Source organism: Hyla sarda, chromosome 1 (assembly GCF_029499605.1).
Source record: "Hyla sarda isolate aHylSar1 chromosome 1, aHylSar1.hap1, whole genome shotgun sequence".
Lineage (NCBI taxonomy): Eukaryota > Metazoa > Chordata > Amphibia > Anura > Hylidae > Hyla > Hyla sarda.
This window is the reverse complement of record NC_079189.1, coordinates 590,956,530-590,976,311: the sequence shown is the minus strand read 5'-3', so window position 1 is coordinate 590,976,311 and position 19,782 is coordinate 590,956,530. Positions and strand designations below refer to the sequence as shown.

At 43.4% G+C, this 19,782-nt stretch overlaps 1 protein-coding gene and 1 long non-coding RNA gene across 4 annotated transcripts in view; one reads left to right on the top strand and one right to left on the bottom strand.

The window, feature by feature from the left end:
* EGFLAM (EGF like, fibronectin type III and laminin G domains) overlaps positions 1–19,782 on the top strand; it is a 167,153-nt gene that overhangs the window by 96,183 nt on the left and 51,188 nt on the right. For all 3 annotated transcript variants that reach the window (XM_056546224.1, XM_056546215.1, XM_056546231.1), the window contains one exon: positions 5,403–5,569. In XM_056546224.1, the coding sequence (XP_056402199.1) occupies positions 5,403–5,569 (167 nt within the window). The remainder of the gene's footprint in view (positions 1–5,402; positions 5,570–19,782) is intronic.
* LOC130295456 (uncharacterized) overlaps positions 1–19,782 on the bottom strand; it is a 76,240-nt gene that overhangs the window by 48,537 nt on the left and 7,921 nt on the right. The window lies entirely within an intron of this gene.

Genomic DNA, 19,782 nt, shown 5'->3' with positions numbered 1-19,782 from the left:
CATGTCTGAAGGAAACCGGGAACTGCCCATCACCTGCTCAATACCATCCCTACAGTGAAGAATAGTGTGGGCAGCATCATGTCTGGAGGAAACCAGGTACTGCCCACCATATGCTCAATACCATCCCTACAGTGAAGTATGGTGGGGGCAGCATCATGTCTGGAGGAAACCAGGCACTGCTCATCACCTGCCCAATACCATCCTTACAGTGAAGCATGGTGGGGGCTGCATCATGTCTGGAGGAAACCAGGCACTGCCCATCACCTGCCCAATACCATCCCTACAGTGAAGCATGGTGAGGGCAGCATCATGTCTGGAGGAAACCAGGCACTGCCCATCAGCTGCCCAATACAATCCCAACAGTGAAGCATGGTGAGGGCAGCATCATGTCTGGAGGAAACCAGGCACTGCCCATCACCTGCCCAATACATCCCTACAGTGATCATGGTGGGGGCAGCATCATGTCTGGAGGAAACTAGGCACTGCCCATCACCTGCCCAATACATCCCTACAGTGATCATGGTGGGGGCAGCATCATGTCTGGAGGAAACCAGGCACTACCCATCACCTGTCCAATACCATCCCTACAGTGAAGCATGGTGGGGGCAGCATCATGTCTGAAGGAAACCAGGCACTGCCCATCACCTGTCCAATACCATCCCTACAGTGAAGTATGGTTGGGGCCACATCATGTCTGGAGGAAACCAGGCACTGCCCATCACCTGCCCAATACCATCCCTACAGTGATCATGGTGGGGGCAGCATCATGTCTGGAGGAAACCAGGCACTGCCCATCACCTGCCCAATACCATCCCTAAAGTGATCATGGTGGGGGCAGCATCATGTCTGGAGGAAACCAGGCACTGCCCATCACCTGTCCAATACCCTACCTACAGTGAAGCATGGTGTGGGCAGCATCATGTCTGGCGGAAACCAGGTACTGCTCATCACCTGCTCAATACCATCCCTACAGTGAAGAATAGTGTGGGCAGCATCATGTCTGGAGGAAACCAGGTACTGCCCATCATCTGCTAAATACCATCCCTACAGTGACGTATGGTGGGGGCAGCATCATGTCTGGAGGAAACCAGGCACTGCTCATCACCTGCCCAATACCATCCCTACAGTGATCATGGTGGGGGCCGCATCATGTCTGGAGGAAACCAGGCACTGCTCATCACCTGCCCAATACCATCCTTACAGTGAAGCATTGTGGGGGCAGCATCATATCTGGAGGAAACCAGGCACTGCCCATCACCTGCCCAATACTATCCCTACAGTGAAGTATGGTGGGGCCAGCATCATATCTAGAGGAAACCAGGCACTGCCCATCACCTGCCCAATACTATCCCTACAGTGATCCTGGTGGGGTCCGCATCATGTCTGGAGGAAACCAGGCACTGTCCATCACATGTCCAATACCTTCCCTACAGTGAAGCATGGTGTGGGCAGCATCATGTCTGGAGGAAACCCGGTACTGCCCATCACCTGCTCAATACCATCCCTACAGTGAAGAATAGTGTGGGCAGCATCATGTCTGGAGGAAACCAGGTACTGCCCATCATATGCTCAATACCATCCCTACAGTGAAGTATGGTGGGGGCAGCATCATGTCTGGAGGAAACCAGGCACTGCCCATCACCTGCCCAATACCATCCCTACAGTGAAGCATGGTGAGGGCAGCATCATGTCTGGAGGAAACCAGGCACTTCCCATCAGCTGCCCAATGCCATCCCTACAGTAAAGCATGGTGGGGGCAGCATCATGTCTGGAGGAAACCAGGCACTGCCCATCACCTGCCCAATACCATCCCCAAAGTGATCATGGGGGGGGGGGGCAGGATCATGTCTGGAGGAAACTAGGCACTGCCCATCACCTGCCCAATACATCCCTACAGTGAAGCATGGTGGGGGCAGCATCATGTCTGGAGGAAACCAGGCACTACCCATCACCTGTCCAATACCATCCCTACAGTGAAGCATGGTGGGGGCAGCATCATGTCTGAAGGAAACCGGGCACTGCCCATCACCTGCTCAATACCATCCCTACAGTGAAGAATAGTGTGGGCAGCATCATGTCTGGAGGAAACCAGGTACTGCCCATCATATGCTCAATACCATCCCTACAGTGAAGTATGGTGGGGGCAGCATCATGTCTGGAGGAAACCAGGCACTGCTCATCACCTGCCCAATACCATCCTTACAGTGAAGCATGGTGGGGGCTGCATCATGTCTGGAGGAAACCAGGCACTGCCCATCACCTGCCCAATACCATCCCTACAGTGAAGCATGGTGAGGGCAGCATCATGTCTGGAGGAAACCAGGCACTGCCCATCAGCTGCCCAATACCATCCCTACAGTGATCATGGTGAGGGCAGCATCATGTCTGGAGGAAACCAGGCACTGCCCATCACCTGCCCAATACATCCCTACAGTGATCATGGTGGGGGCAGCATCATGTCTGGAGGAAACTAGGCACTGCCCATCACCTGCCCAATACATCCCTACAGTGATCATGGTGGGGGCAGCATCATGTCTGGAGGAAACCAGGCACTACCCATCACCTGTCCAATACCATCCCTACAGTGAAGCATGGTGGGGGCAGCATCATGTCTGAAGGAAACCAGGCACTGCCCATCACCTGTCCAATACCATCCCTACAGTGAAGTATGGTTGGGGCCACATCATGTCTGGAGGAAACCAGGCACTGCCCATCACCTGCCCAATACCATCCCTACAGTTGGTGGAAGAAGCATTATACATTTGGGTGTTTCTCATTGGCGGGGATAGGGAGACTGATCGGGGTTGAGAGAAAGCTGAATGGAACAATATACAGAGCTATTCTTTATGAGAACTGGATCCAGACTATTCTGGACCTTATACTGGGCTGAAGGTTCAATTTCCAAGACAATGGGGGAATTTATCAAAACCTGTCCAGAGGAAAAGTTGCTGAGTTGCCCATAGCAACCAATCAGATCACTTCTTTCATTTGTAAAAAGTGAAAGAAGCAATCTGATTGGTTGCTCTGGGCAACTCAGCAACTTTTCCTCTGGATAGGTTTTGATAAATCTCCCCCAATGCCCCTAAGCACACAGCCAAGACAACACAGGAATGACTTAGAGACAACTCTGTGAATGCTCTTGAGTGGCCCAGCCAGAGCCTGAACCCAATGGAACATCTCTGGAGACACCTGAAAATGGCTTCCACCGACGGTCTCCATCCAACCTGACAAAGCCTGAGAGGATCTGCAGAGAAGAATGACAGAAAATCCCCAAATCCGGGTGTATAAACCTTGTGGCCTCATCCCCACGAAGACCAGATGCTGGAATCACTGCCAGAGGGGCTTCAACTAAGTCCTGAGTAAAGGGTATGAATACTTATGTCATTGCAATATTTCAGTGTTACCTTTTCAATATTTTAAAATTGATTTCTAATATTCTGTTATCATTTCCTTATTATGGGGTATAGAGCGAAGAATGACTGGGGAAACTTGATTTTTCTTTTTATTGTAACACAAAAAGTGAAAGGGTCTAGAAACTTTCCAAAAGCATTGAGTCAGCAATGGTTATTTCTCTTTGGGTACATAACCGCTGCTCCATGACCTGATCCTTTTTGTAGAGCAAATGTGTCTTTGCTTAAAATACAAAAACCTTAAAAAATAAACACAAAAAAAAAAAAAAGACATAAGAAGAAAAGGAGAGAGAGAAGTTCTATAGGGAGGCAGACGACATGAACCATCCTTCTGCTGATGCGAGTCGGAGCTTTCATTGCGGCTCCTCTCAGATGGTTCTTGTGTTCTGATCTTTTGACTCTGAGATGTGTAAATCTCTGTCTTTTGATGAGTATCTCTCCCGGGACGCATCTGCATTTAGTGACTGCAAATAGATGTTGTACCGCCACACAAGTGTTTCACAAGTCAACTCTTTTGAGGCCAGCGACGCAGTGTCTACCGGTTCTACTCCCCTGATATCTTTCTGGACCCAAAAAGTTAATTTAAAAAAGTTTTTTTGTGTTTTGCGATCATAATGTAGATTAAAATGTTAAATCTTTACACCCCCCCCCCCTTCCTTGTTTGACACATCAGATATGCTGTATTACAAGGAATACTACAAGTATATGCCCGTGGGAGCTGTAATGGAAGTTTCCTCTCTGAATCAGATATAACAAACACATATCTGCTACATAAAAGTTGATAGAGGAGGACAATTTACAACTAATCTGCTTTATGTATAATGTTGTCCCCCATTTTCCACTGTAATTCTCTGAACTACTTTTTATGACCATCTCTGACTTTAAACAACAGTATTCTTAATATGTATTATTTCATATATGCTATGACTTCCTACCTAAGCAGATGTATGGACGGGCTGAGTAGATTGCTGGATGGGCTAAGCTTGAGGATATATCATTTTTATGCTCACCCACCCACTCATACAGAAAGCCTGTGAGTCCTGCTTCCCCCGCCCACTCATAGAGAAAGCATGTGAGTCTTGCTTCCCCCTCCCACTCATACAGAAAACCTATGAGTTCTGCTTCCTCCTACCACTCATAGAGAAAGCCTGTGAGTCCTGCTCCCTCATTTACTTATATAGAAAGCCTGTGAGTCCTGCTCCCTCACTTACTTATATAGAAAGCCTGTGAGTCCTGCTCCCTCACTTACTTATATAGAAAGCCTGTGAGTCCTGCTTACTCTGTGTACTCATAGAGAAATCCTGTGAGTCCTGCTTGCTTTGTCCAGTAAAAGGATCAGAACCCACTTATAGAGAAAGCCTGTGAGTCCTGCTTCCCCCGCCCACTCACAGAGAAAGCCTGTAAGTCCTGCTTCCCCCACCCACTCACAGAGAAAGCCTGTAAGTCCTGCTTCCCCCATCCACTCACAGAGAAAGCCTGTAAGTCCTGCTTCCTCCACCTGCTTAAGTTATCAGGACCAGCTCAGAGAGAGAGTTTTGTTTCCTCCCCAGCCCACTCATAGAAAGAAACTGCGATTCTTGCTTACCCAGCCCACTATAGAGAGAGCCTATGAGTTCTGCTCCCTCCGTACACTCATAAAGCCTGTGAGTCCTGTTTCCTCCGCCCACTCATAAAGACTGTGAGTCCTGCTCCCTCCGCCCACTCATAAAGACTGTGAGTCCTGCTCCCTCCGCCCACTCATAAAGACTGTGAGTCCTGCTCCCTCCGCCCACTCATAAAGACTGTGAGTCCTCCTCCCTCCGCCCACTCATTAAGCCTATGAGTCCTGCTTCCTCATTAACATTCCTCATTAATATAAAAAGCCTGTGAGTCTTGACAAAAAATGACATATTCACTTACTCTGCTGCTGTTACTTTATCCTAACAGAGGTGCTTTAGGTCCTATTTTTTTGTTGACGGCTCTTTCCTTCCTTTTTCTTCTGTTTTGTCTTAGGCCGGATATTGACAGTGATTGGGTCGCTATTACAGAACAGGTACAAATGGACTCAATGGTGCTTAAAGGTCTGACACCAGACACAAAATATCAGTTTGCAGTAAAAGCACTGAACTCTTTTGGAGACAGTCAGCTTAGTATTCCCAGTGAAGTCATCAAGACCTTCCGTGAGTATTACTGATGTTAGCCTTTATCCTTTATGTGCCTACATATAACATAGCACTGTACAATGTTAATTGTGAGATTAATTGTGACAGATATGGTGCTCGGGTATCACTGTATTTCCTCAAGGTACCTGCCATATGTGGTTACCAGGTTTCAGGTGCATATCTCATCCATGGGAAGCTGGGTGAGATATGGGAAATCCAATAGTTTAAAGAGTACCTGTCACCATGTAAAGAATGTATATTATGTTGCTGGTGTGTTCCCCTCTTCATTTGGTGTCCCCCCACAGTTTTCCTTTTTCAATTTATTTAAGTATTTCTTTATTTATCTTCTTGTAAAGCATGCTCACTGCTTGTGAGCTTTTTCAGCTGCAGGGGGGGGGCGTTACCTGCCAGGCGTGACGTCAGCTGAAGCCTGCCGGGTAAGACTTTCGCCCTTCCAGGCAGCAGAGGGAGCGGAGAGCAGTGACAGGGAAGGGGAGGGGGGTTGTGTCGTGGCAGCAGAGTGTTTATTGTAGCAGGCACAGCCATGCATTGTAGCAGGCGGCTGTCCTGCCTGCCATTCAACGCGCTTGCCGGAGGGGGGGTTAATGCCGGGGCAGCGATCGCACAGTGTTCATTGTGGCAGGTGGCCGTCCTGACTGCCGTTCACAGCGCTGCACGGGGGAGTGAACTGATTGACAGGCAGGGAGCTGCGCTGTGCACTTCAGTGTCCCAGCTGCACTGAGATTTCGGACTCGTGCTGCCAGGCCGACATGAGTCCGAACTCTCTGAGCCAGAGCATGTAGGGAGACCCCTAGTGGTAGGTTTTTAAAAGTAAAAAAAATATAAATATCTTTTAAAAATGTATCACGTTATTAGAAAGTTGTTTCTAATACACTGATTAACAAAATATAAAAAGTTTTTTTGATGACAGGTACTCTTTAAATTCCTGGAAAACCTACCTTGCTAGGGACTTCAGTAAGTCCTGTTAAGCTTGGATTTTTATGGGATGAAAGGCAAGTTTGGTATTGGGGCTTTTCATCCCCTTCCTTGGCCACTCCAGGATTTCAGACTAGCCCAGATCAGCACAGGTAATGAAGACAGCTCATCACTGGTCTTTAAAGGGGATCTTCGCCCCTAGACATGTTATCCCCTATCCAAAGGATAAAGCATAACATGTCTGATTGCGCGGGTCCGGCCGCTGGGAAACCACCATCCGTTACTAAAAAATAAAGACAGTAAAAGCCCTATTTAAACGTTACCTTTGTCTATAACTGCTATTTTGCTGCAATTTGACTCGTTTTACTGAGCTAATCTCCCACACTATTTACATCTGTTAGCCTAAGGGATTCATCTGCTAGCTGTCTTCCCATAAACCCCTATAAACAGAGTTTACAGTAAAACAATATGTTGACTTTATTATACAAGTTGCTACAATCATGGTGTACAAAGTTAGGTTTTAGTCTTATATTTTTCTAGTTTTGCATATATATTTTGCACAGTAATATTTTTAGTATGTGTCCCTTCATTCCAGGACTTTTGGACATTTTTTCTCTGAGTTGTGTGGGCTTATTTTTTGCGGCACATGTTGTGATCATTATTAATACCCTTTTGGGCAACATATGAATTTTTGATAACTTGGAAGGCATAATTTGCTAATATTAATGTATAGTTTATAACGTTTTTTTTTTATATACAATTAGGGTAGGGTTACACCTAACGAATTGGCAGCGTATTTTACGTTGCTGATCTGCCGATGACCGAACCTAGAGTGAGCCCCCTGCCTGTGTCCGTGTGTCTTCTCGTAGCAGCAACCCGCTGCTACGAGCATACACACAGGGACCTGTGATACTGGAGTAAACTACGCGCACATGCGCAGTTTACTCTCAGACATCGCGGCCACTCTCTGCCTAGCTCATGCGCGCACAGTTTACAGATGCGCGCTACAGTCGTGCAGATCCCTCTTTGAGCTCGTAGCAGCGGATTTCTGCTATGAGCGGACATACTGACACGGGAAGGGGGCTCACTCTAGGGTCAGTCATCGGTGGATCCACAGCGTAAAATACATTTCGTGTGACCCAACCCTAAAAGTAAACTTATTAAGGCACAGGGATTTACTTTTACATTAAATTTTTTTCTTTCTAAACACAATTTTTTATGTTTTTTGTTTTATTCCCAGCAAGACTCGGACAGCTAGCATGCTGCCTGTTGGGTAGGGTCCCCTGACAATAAGCAGATGTACCTCAGCTGGGACCTTCAGCCACTAGATCTACTATGTGGGGAACCATAGCACTATGTGTTCAGTTTCCCTGCATCGCTAACATGGGGGAAATTTAGCTGTACACAATTTTCATTCAAATCAGTGAGTGGTCTGTGTAATGCAGGAAAGATCCTCCAAAGAAAGAGACATTTTTTGTAGCTGCTTTCCATTTTGGCCAGAGATGAAGATACTTAATAGAACCCCCCCCCCCCCCCCCCCCCCTTATACATGATTTGTAAAAAATTGCTGCTATATTTCAGAAACAGCTCCACTCTTTTCCTCAGGTTGTGTGTGGTATTACAACTCGGTTTCATTAGCTTCCATGGAACCCCTGGATTACCCCTTATAGGTTATAAATCCATATTGGGGTATAGAAATAATAGATTGGGGTAACTGCTTACGATTGCATGTCGGATAGTACATTAAAACTAGTAAGAAAATGTAGACCGAAGGCAAGTTACACAGCGCTTTGCAGATTGGCATTAGGATGTTTAACTATATTCTCTGTGTAATGATCAGTTAGTGTACATTAAAGGGGTATTCCAGGAAAAAAACTTTTTCTTTATATATATATCAACTGGCTCCAGAAAGTTAAACAGATTTGTAAATGACTTCTATTAAAAAATCTTAATCCTTTCAGTACTTATGAGCTTCTGAAGTTAAGGTTGCTCTTTTCTGTCTAAGTGCTCTCTGATGACACCTGTCTCAGCAACCGCCCAGTTTAGAAGAGGTCTGCTATGGGGATTTGCTTCTAAACTGGGCGGTTCCCGAGACACGTGTCATCAGAGAGCACTTAGACAGAAAAGAACAACCTTTACTTCAGAAGCTCAAAAGTACTGAAAGGATTAAGATTTTTTAATAGAAGTAATTTACAAATCTGTTTAACTTTCTGGAGCCAGTTGATATATATATATATATATATATATATATATATATATATATATATATATATTATATATATATATATATATATATATATATATATATATATAAAGTTTTTCCTGGATAACCCCTTTAAAGTGTAACTCCAGCCCATTCTGCAAAGCTCAGTTAAGAGACAAGCAACTAACCCTGAGTGGCACAGTTGCTGAAACAACCATGTGACAGAGAAGTTTGCTTCTGAGTCCTTATATCCCCAATATTCTGCAATTTCTGTCTTGCTATAGGAGACAGATTCCATAGTAAATCTATAAAGAGACGAGAAGAGCAGGAGTAGGAAGCGAGAGAAGTGCTCAGCTGCGTGCTTCTCCCAGCTCTACCTCAAGATAGACATGTCACAGAGACATCTAAAACAATTTGGATGGATGCATGTGACTTAAATTTGATGGACTTGATCCAACATACACAATATAAAGAAAATATGTCATGTACGTGCAACATCGTACAGTACAAAGCACATCAACATTTGGACCCTTACATAGAGATGGGTATTTCTCAAACCATCACTATGTAAGGGTCAGAACGTTGTTGTGCTTCGTACTGTACAATGTGGCAATAAAAGAAGATTTCACTTTATTGGGATGTTAGACTTTCTCTTTTCTTGTTTTCTTTTAAATTCAAATTGTTTTATAAAAAAATAATTAAAGAAAAGAAAAACAACAGACTATAAACAAGTTATAAGCCAACAGGCAAAAACAGCTGAGGATACACATAGACCTGGGTGGTCCAGTAAGAGCAACACAAGTGAACAAGGTTATGTAATCACATAGGGAAAGAAATACAAATGGGTAAACATGAGGAGGCAACTAAATAAAATAAGGGACCTATAAAGAGAAAAAACACAACCTAAAAAAGAGAAAAAAAGGCAGATCACGTCAGGGTTCAATACCTCTGAGAGGAACATATTCCAGCCAAGAATGCCAGGTAGCACCGTACCGATCCACGTCAGCAGGAGTAAAGGACATTAATGGAAACCTGTCATGAGATTTTACCATATATAACATGTGGCAACGTGTTATATATTATTAAATCTTCTACCTCACCATCCCCTGTATATATGGTGAGGATAAGAAGATGGAAAGTTTCCCCTGCCAGCCCTGTAAGTAGTCCCATGGACCGGAGCTATACTCACCGAGTCCCATCTGCTGCACTGTAATCACTCCCCCTCAGCATGATTGACAGCCCAGGCACGGACCACATCATCGCTCTGCTCCATTTGCTTAGGGAACAGAGCAGTAACGAGGGTTGTCAAAGATGCTGAGGGAGCGTGATTACAGCTGGAGAAGAGGGGAATAGGTAAGTATAGCTCCCCGCCCAGGGGACTACTTACGGAGACAGCGGGGGAGACTTTCTAGCTTCATATCCTCACCATCCCTGTGGTCAGAAACATCTCCTAGGGATGGTGAGCAAGTAGATTTTACCATATATAACTCATTGCCATGCATTATATATGGTAAAATATCATGACAGGTTCCCTTTAACTGCTCCGTATGTCGGATGTGCGCAATCTCAGACTTGCTCTTTTCTTTATATTGTGTATGCTGATCAAGTCCATCCAACTTAAAGGAGATCTCCAGTGAATATTTACTTATCTCCCATCAACAGGGGTTGGGGCGGGACCCGGCGCTCTATGGGGGTACCGAAAAGACCCGAGTGCAGCTCTCGGGCATCATCGGTGCTCCCACAGAAATTAATGGAGGTCGTGCTGTCTACCAGTAGATGACACGCGCTCCTCACTGAGATCACAGGGGTCCTAGAGATTGCGAGGGGCCCTAGATCTTCGAACACCCCCCAACCATGGCCCCCCCTCCCCGATCGACTACTTATCCCCTATTCTGTGCAAATGGCATAAGTTCATTTTCGCCAGAGTACTCCTTTAAGTCAATGCTTTTTTCAGATGCTGAGGATACTTTAACCTCTTAAGGACACAGCACATTTTGGCCTTAAGGACACAGGAAATTTTATTTTAGCATTTTCGTTTTTTCTCCCACTTATTCTAAAAATCATAACTTTTATATTTCCATTAACAGATGCATATAAGGCCTTATTTTTTGCATGACCAATTGTACTTTGTAATGACACCTTTTATTTTACCATAAAATGTATTGCAAAACCCAAAAATTATTATTATAATATTATTTGTGAGGAAATTGAAAAGAAAACTGCAATTTTTGAAGGTTTAATTTTCTCGCTGTACACTTATGACATGTCCCGGTAAAAATGACATGTTTTCTTTATTCTGTGGGTCAATACAATTAAAGGGATACCCATGATTACATATGTTCCTATTATTGTACTGCTTTTAAAAAAAAACGACCTTTTTTTTTTTCTTTTTTTTTTACAAAATAAGTATTTTTAAAATTGCCCTATTTTGACCACCTATAACTTTCTAATTTCTCCATATACAGGGCTGTCTGAGGGCTCATTCTTTGCGTATGATCTGTAGTTCTTATCGGTACAACTTTTGTGTATATGTGACTTTTAATTAGTTTTTAATAAAAAAAAAAAATTGGAATGTGATGTGATAAAAAAGCAGCAATTTTGGCCTTTTTTTATTTTACGTTTACGCCATTCACTGTATGGAAATCATTTACATTATAGTTTGATAGTTTGGACATTTATGCAGGTGGCGATACCAAATATGTTTATTAAATTTTTTTTTACGCTTTATGGGTTAAATGGGAAAAAAGGGTCCCTTTAAAGGAGTAGTCCGGCACGCACTTTTCTTATTTTATCCGGTCCGGGCTGCAAAAAAAACTTTCTCTTGCCTGCCTACGCTCCCCCAGAGCTACGGTACTGGTGTTCGGTCGCCGGGCTGTTTGCTTCTTACTTCCTGTCAGCCCAGCGATGTCCCGCCTTGGCCGGTGATAGGCTAAAGCTCCATGTGATGTGCCGGGCTAACAGGAAGTAAGAATCAAACAGCCCGGCGACCGAACACCTATACCGGAGCTCCGGTGGGCAGGAAAGAGAAAGTTTGTTTTCTTTTTTTTTTTTGCAGCCCGGACCGGATAAAATAAGAAAAGTGCACGCCGGACTACTCCTTTAATTCTTTATTGGGGAGGGGCTTTTTCAAAAAAATTTTAAACTATTTTTACAATTTTTTTTATTTTATTTTACACTTTTTATGTCCCCATTGGGGACCAGAAAAGAAGGCACAGAGAGGATGGATGGAGGCAGGTGAAGGGACCTCCGTCCGCCATCTTGGATGACCGATCATCCATTCAAAGTGTCGCACTTCCGCAGATGCCGTGATCTGTATTGATCACGGCATCTGAGGGGTTAAAGGCGGACATCAGTGCGATCGCTGATGTCCGCCATTACCAGCGGTTGCCTGGATGAGTCATGTATAGGACGTAAATGTACAAGTTAAGTACCAGGGCACCAAGACGTACATTTACGTCCTATGTCATTAAGGGGTTAAGCAAGGTTACTAAATTAAAGGGTACCTCTCATCAAAAAAACTTTTGATATATTATAGATTAATGTATGCAGAATAACTTTACAATTGCATGTTATTAAAAAAATATGCTTCTTTCTATTTAATTTTCCACTTTGAAGAAATGACCACTAGGGGTCTCCCTACCAGTCCTGGCAGCAAGCATTTCAGACTCATGCTGAAGTCCTAAACACTACGAGCTGCCAGTCTGCTTTGTTCACAAAGGAGAACACTCAGAGCTGCCAGCCTGCTTTGTTCACAGCCTGTTTGGCTGTGAACAAAGCAGGCTGGCAGCTCTGAGTGTTTAGGACTCCAGCATGAGTCAGAAATGCTTGCTGACAGGACTGATCGGGAAAAATACAATAGAAAGAAGCATATTTTTCATTAACATGCTATTGGAAAGTTATTCAACATTCATTCATCTAAAATATATCAAAAGTTTTTTTGATGAGAGGTACCCTTTAAGGAAGGGAGTTGGCAAGTATATGGGCAGCTCTAGGGAAGTGTTGTTTGGTCAATGTAAAAAAAAATATGTTGGAAGAGAAGAGAAATATTCAGTAGATTTTCTAAAACTATCGATTGTTCTTTCAAACTTTTTTCCTTGCGCTTGGTAGAGAATTGTGTTCTAAAAGCAGAATCACCTCTTGGCTGCTTTCAGCCTCCATGTTCTTGTGCTGGCGATGATTAAATCTCAGGTAATATTGTACAGCCTTCAGAACAAATACAAGTCCTCTCCGTGTTCCTCCTCAGGAGGGTTGTGTTCAGACTTATATTTGGATCACTGACCATTGCCATTGTCACCCTTTGCAATATTAATAGATGGAATTACACTGCGGAGAACAACAGGAGGGTGAAGCCTTGAGATTGAATGTTCTTCTGTGAACTCTGGGCATTTAACCTGCAGATGATTGAAGTATTAGAATGTGTCTGTGACCTTAAGAGATTTATTGCATTGAAAGGTTCAGATTTTTTTCTGTTTTCCCACTGATTATTTCATTGAGTGTTTTTGGCCCGACTGCAAATTGACTAAATCGTTTCCCGAGCTATTTAGCCGCTGTTGTTGCATTTTTAGACTGTAACCGAGTCGGCTGCTCAGACAGTATTTTAGCAGAAATTCCTGAGTGAGTGTTGGTGGATTCCTGTATAACAAAATCTACAAAGAGTTCATTGCCTTGTATGGCTTGTTGTATGGAATGCCTTTTATGCTGTTTTATTATTATTATCTATAGTTGTTTGTTTAGTGCAGCTGCCATGAATGAAAACCATGATCACGTCACGTAGGGCAGGGAAGAGTGCGCCCTAACTATCCCTAAAGTCACTGTCCCCTCCTATTGCATATATGCCCTAGGCGACGGATCTACAACCACGATGACGTCCATTCACTGAGCTAGTAGGGCGTCTGAGTCAAAATAATATACAAAACTGTACAAAACAATAACCAACAAACAGGACTAGGGACCAAATACCTGGCAGGAATGCTAAGTAGCAACAAACAGAAATATCAAGGCAAGCTATAGCATATATCAGTTCAGGAACCAGAGAAAAGATAAACAGAAGATATTGGGCCTCATTTACTAAGAGTTTTTAATAGTGGGAAAAGTTGTTTCAGACATGCAGGATTCCTCTCTATTTACTATTGGGAAAAGTCAGGAACATTTTCTGACCAGCTTATTCTAGGTCGATATTTCCAGCCATTTACCCACAGGATTTTCTGTGAATTCCATAGTAAATCGGTCGGGTTGTGAAACCACGCTCCTTTTTGACCAACCACGCCCCTTTTGCGGCAGCCCACGCCCCTTTTTCGGGTTTCTTGGATTTTTCAGGCGCACTCCAAATGCTGGAGCTGGGAGCTCATGACTTCATAGCAGTGCCCCCTCATGATGTCACGCCCCACCCCCTTAATGCAAGTCTATGGGAGGGGGCGTGATGGCTGTCACGCCCCCTCCCATAGACTTGCATTGAGGGGGTGGGGAGTGACGTCATGAGGGGGCGGGGATATGATGTCACGAGCTCCCGACGCTGGCTTCGGAACAGTTAAACAGGACCAGGATATGCAAAAGATGAATGGGTAAACTGATGTTAGACACTATACAGGTCAGGATTACAAGAACACAATTCACACTAGAAACACTCCCAAAGACCCACAGGTCAGAACACGGACTAAAGCACAAGATACAGACACAAACTGACTCCTATGATAGGGAGAAAAGCAGAACTCAGGAAACGGAACTATCCATAGGAGAAACCTAGACAACAAAATACACCCCAACTCCAAACATGGAGGGACATCAATGCCAAATCCAAATAGGCTCCTAGCTTGGGGGGCACACAACTGTGTGCACAGGAACTAGCCTAGGAGGAAACAAAAAATCCAGAATACATGTAAACACGATACAGATGCTAAACAGATAAATACAAGCAGGTGTGAACATATCAACAAAGAATACTAAATATATACAAAGAGCAACATTAAAACCCCAAGCAAAGTACAAACATAACAAGCCTAAAATCTAGATACAAAGAAACAGGACAAAGCCATGGCTGAACTCGGAATACATGTGACACAGACTAAGGTGAAACATTGCAATTAGCAGCCAGGAATACCAGCAGAGCCAAGGTCTATATAACCCCTGAAACCTGTCTTCTGGAAACATTAAAGGGGTACTCCGCTGCTCAGCGTTTGGAACAAACTGTTCCGAAAGCTGGAGCCGGCGCCGGGAGCTTGTGACATCATAGCCTCGCTCCCTCATGACGTCACCCCCCCCCCCCCCCCCCAATGCAAGTCTATGATGTCACGCTCCCTCCCATAGACTTGCATTGGGGGGGTGGGGTGTGATCTCATGAGGGGGCGGGGCTATGACTTAACGAGCTCCTGGCGCCGGCTTCAGCGTTTAGAACAGTTTGTTCCAAACGCTGAGCAGTGGAGTACCCCTTTAACACTATGCTGACCAGAGCACACAACATGCATAAACTGGTCAGACATAAAAAGATAGTGTGAATACACACCAACACAGAAAAACACGGAATACATACATGACAGCAGCACAGGATTTACAAATGTGGACACTGCATCAATGGTGTGCACATCACCACAAATCACCGGCTCCAGTGAGGTCAACATGGCACAGAAGCAGTGGAGTAAGTATAGAGCAACCGGACTAGATGAAGCAAGAGTGAACCATTCATATGGGCAAGATGAGAACTTTACCCCCCCCTGACTACAGGGTAGCACAACTGAGGCACAGTCTTGTACCTACAAAGTTCCTATAAACTATGATAACCTACCGAACATATGACATACAGCTGACACCCACATATGACATACAGCTGACACCCACTGCAATGGCCGGATCAAAGCTAACTCCAGTTTCAACTGCTTATTCTGACAAAGTGGCCACGCATTTGCAATAAGTTGTTTCTTCTGACCTGTATGGAGAGGGGTAAGCCACAGTCAGACAGCTAATCTCTCCCACAACAGTAGCAGGCAGTAAAAATCCAACATGCCCAACTCTTCTCTCTACATCATCTGTTGGGGGTAGAGTTGGAAGGCCCCAAGGAAAACGTACTATTAAAAAAAAAAACTTGTCCAGCAAACAACAAGCCGCCAAAGAAATAAAATATATGTTGTTTGGGAAGGTGAGAATGAAAAACATGAACACATCATCAACTAAAAATACTGGGGGAGTTTATGTGAACTGTGGGACCAGCAGATCCAGCTGTAGTTCCTATATACTCCAATAGACAACAGCACACATGCTTGTAGTTCCTGTATACTCCAATAGACAACAGCACACATGCTTGTAGTTCCAATATACTCCAATAGACAACAGCACACATGCTTGTAGCTCCTGTATACTCCAATAGACAGCAGTACACATCCTCGTAGTTCCAATATACTCCAATAGGCAGCAGCACACATGCTTGTAGTTCCTATACACTACAATAGACAGTAGTACACATGCTTGTAGTTCCTATATACTCTAATAGCAGCACACATGCTCGTAGTTCCTATATATTCTAATAGCAGCACATATGCTCGTAGTTCCTATATACTCCAATAGACAACAGCACACATGCTTGTAGTTCCTATACACTACAATAGACGGTAGCACACATGCTCGTAGTTCCTATATACTCTTATAGCAGCACGAATGCTCATAGTTCCTATATACTCTAATAGCAGTACACATGCTCGTAGTCCCTATATACTCTAATAGCAGCAGTACACATCCTCGTACACGACAATATACAGTAGCACACATGCTTGTAGTTCCTATATACTCTAATAGCAGCACACACATCATCGTAGTTCCTATATACTCTTATAGCAGCACGAATGCTCATAGTTCCTATATACTCTAATAGCAGTACACATGCTCATAGTTCCTATATACTCTAACAGCAATACACATGCTTGTAGTTCCTGTATACTCCAATAGGCAGCAGTACACATCCTCGTACTTCCAATATACTCCAATAGGCAGCAGCACACATGCTTGTAGTTCCTATATACTACAATAGACAGTAGCACCCATACTTGTAGTTCCTATATACTCTAATAGCAGTACACATGCTCGTAGTTCCTATATACTCTTATAGCAGCACGAATGCTCATAGTTCCTATATACTCTAATAGCAGTACACATGATCGTAGTTCCTATATACTCTTATAGCAGCACGAATGCTCATAGTTTCTATATACTCTAATAGCAGTACACATGCTTGTAGTTCCTATATACTCTGATAGCAGCACGAATGCTCGTAGTTCCTATATATTCTAATAGCAGCACGAATGCTCACAGTCCCTTTATACTCTAATAGCAGTACACATGCTCGTAGTTCCTATATACTCTAATAGCAGCACGAATGCTCGTAGTTCCTATATATTCTAATAGCAGCACGAATGCTCGTAGTTCCTATATACTCTTATAGCAGCACGAATGCTCCTAGTTTCTATATACTCCTATAGCAGCACGAATGCTCAGCCTGTTCAGTATTGGGGGTCTTACATATCAGACATATATGACTTACCCTATAAATCCCATCAATGTCATTGGCAGGATACAGGTTTCCATTGCTATCTCCTAGTCCTCCATGTGGGCTGTTATGTGGGTGTTTGTTAGTGACACAGGAGTGGGTGACCGTGTTATATGTACAAAATGGACTTTATAGAAAATTTTGGTTAGATCTAGATCCAGACGACAGGTTACCCCCCCCCCCCCATCTGCCTAGGACACAAATAAATAAAATGACTTTCTACAATTTCTCTTTACGAGAGGAAATAAAAAGTAGACGGCGGCGTCCTTGTATCCAGATGTAGCTCATTATTCCGCAGGCTGGGTAAAATACCGACACGACATGTCCTATTTACACGCCTGGAAGTGGCTGCTCCCAGTAACACGAACTCTGATTGTCTGCAAATTAAATCATACAAAACTTCTCGTAGATTCCCTGAAGACGGTGAAGGGTTTAACAAGGAGGAAGGGGAATGTTTATTAAAAATGGAGTCCCAAAAGACCCCGCCATATGTTATCTCCTTCCCCCCGGAGACAGATTCTCATTTCAAGAGAAATAGTAATAGACATTTCTGTGTTTTGGGACAAGTAAATCTCCCCCACGAGACTTGTTATTCTAGACGCTGCAAAAACAAGAGAAAAAAAAAGAACACCTTCATTGTGCTAAAAACGGTTTGGAAACTTTTTGTCTGTGATTCCAATCCGAGGCCTTGTCCTACGACTCCAGAATCATCACAACATAGTCAAATAAATAGACTTAAAGAATATATAGATGTACAAACACTATTATGAATCTACAGCTCCTATGCACATCTAAGTGTCTCTCTGTATAGTCTGCTCCTGCAGTCATACACTATTCCATCTGAACCTTCTTGTGCTTAAAGGGGTACTCAGGCATCAGGAAAAAATATTTTATAAAATGCTGCAGAAGCATATAGCTCTATAACCACAAAAAAAAAAAATTCTTGCTCTGTAGTTTCTCTTACTATGTCAGATTATCACTATACTTCCTGGTTGAGCAGTTGCTCAGTACTACAATTCCCAGAATGCATTACTTTCAGCTCTTCATCACTCCCTCCCAACATGCTCACTCCCCTCCCACAGCACTCCAGCCAGTTCCAAATCTAGAGCTACTGCAGAACATCACATAACACAGTAGAACAGTCTAGTAGATGCTGTATTCATTTCATGTGTGCTCCTCTGCCTGTTACATTGCTTAGCACAAGACAGCTTGCAACACACCTCATTTTGCCTAAATATCCAAACAAAATTTAAATTATGTAAATATATATATATATATATATGACAGGGAGATAGTGATGTAGGCTGGAGGAGGGTCAGAGGTGGCGACATCACTCTGTGGGCAGGAGCTCAGAGACAAGATCTAGCCACTGACACAGCAGAGGATGATGTGTTGTCTGGGAAAAGAGGGAGGAGCCAGGGAGCTACTGAGACAACACAACTTTGAAAATGAAAGCACTATACAACTTCCTGTCTTGGTTATTTCATGCAAAAACAGTACCAGTACAATTAGTGGTAAAATTATATCTTGGGGTGGTATTTTTTTTTGTTTTTTTTTTTATACAGTTTTATGATGCTGGAATACCCCTTTAACATACATTTCTGAAGCTGAAAGAAATTAAGACTGCAGGATCAGCTGCTATACAGTCGTTTACAATGTAATTGGGTTATATCATGTGTCTCATGGTTTAAATCAAGTATTTATATCAAACATATATTTTAAGAATTGTTGATCATTTTATTATCTTCAATGTCACTACTAACAAGAAATAATTCTGAAATCTTGCATTATGGCCACTAAGCTTAATATTAATAATAATTGATAGTATTATATTTATGTATATACGACACCAACAAATTGCACAGCCATAATATTTTTGGATGAGAGTGAGATGGATCAAACCCCTTCCCCCAAAAAACGTGCAAGAAGGTCTCCACGATAAGGTGCCACTTCCACCCAGATTTCTAATAATCTGTTGCTAGTGCCTAATGGTGCTCTAGTTTTTTTCAGTCTACTAATACCCTGATACATAGATGGGAGAGGTTCCATTAATAATTCCATGCTGCAGCCACCTGTCCGTCGCAGTAAAATTGAGGCAAAACCTGGTGCCAAAACCTTAATGTTACATTATAGAGAGAAAGTTTGCACAGAAATTGCAAAACACTTAGCCTTGGGGACAATGGAGGTCGCTTGTGGGATACAGTAATGCTGCAATACGTAGCCTAAAGGCTTCTGATCTTGCCCATTACGGTGCTTGTTTTCGGTAATCCAGTCGGCTTGCAGCCTTCAGTACCAGGTGATTACCATTGAACGGTGTATTTTGAGTCTGCTGTGTAAAATTACAGAGGAAGCGGTAACGCGTCTCATTACAACCGCCTCAACCGTCCTGATTGTATCTAGATTTTGCGTTTGATTTTTCTTCTGTGTAATTGACTATTTATGTGTAATCACCGATGTTCTCCAATTAATTCCATAATACTGTGTACAGGAATCACTAGCAGGAGACATCATAGACGGCATTGAAGACGCCTCCTGCCTTTCAATCCATCACGATGATATGAA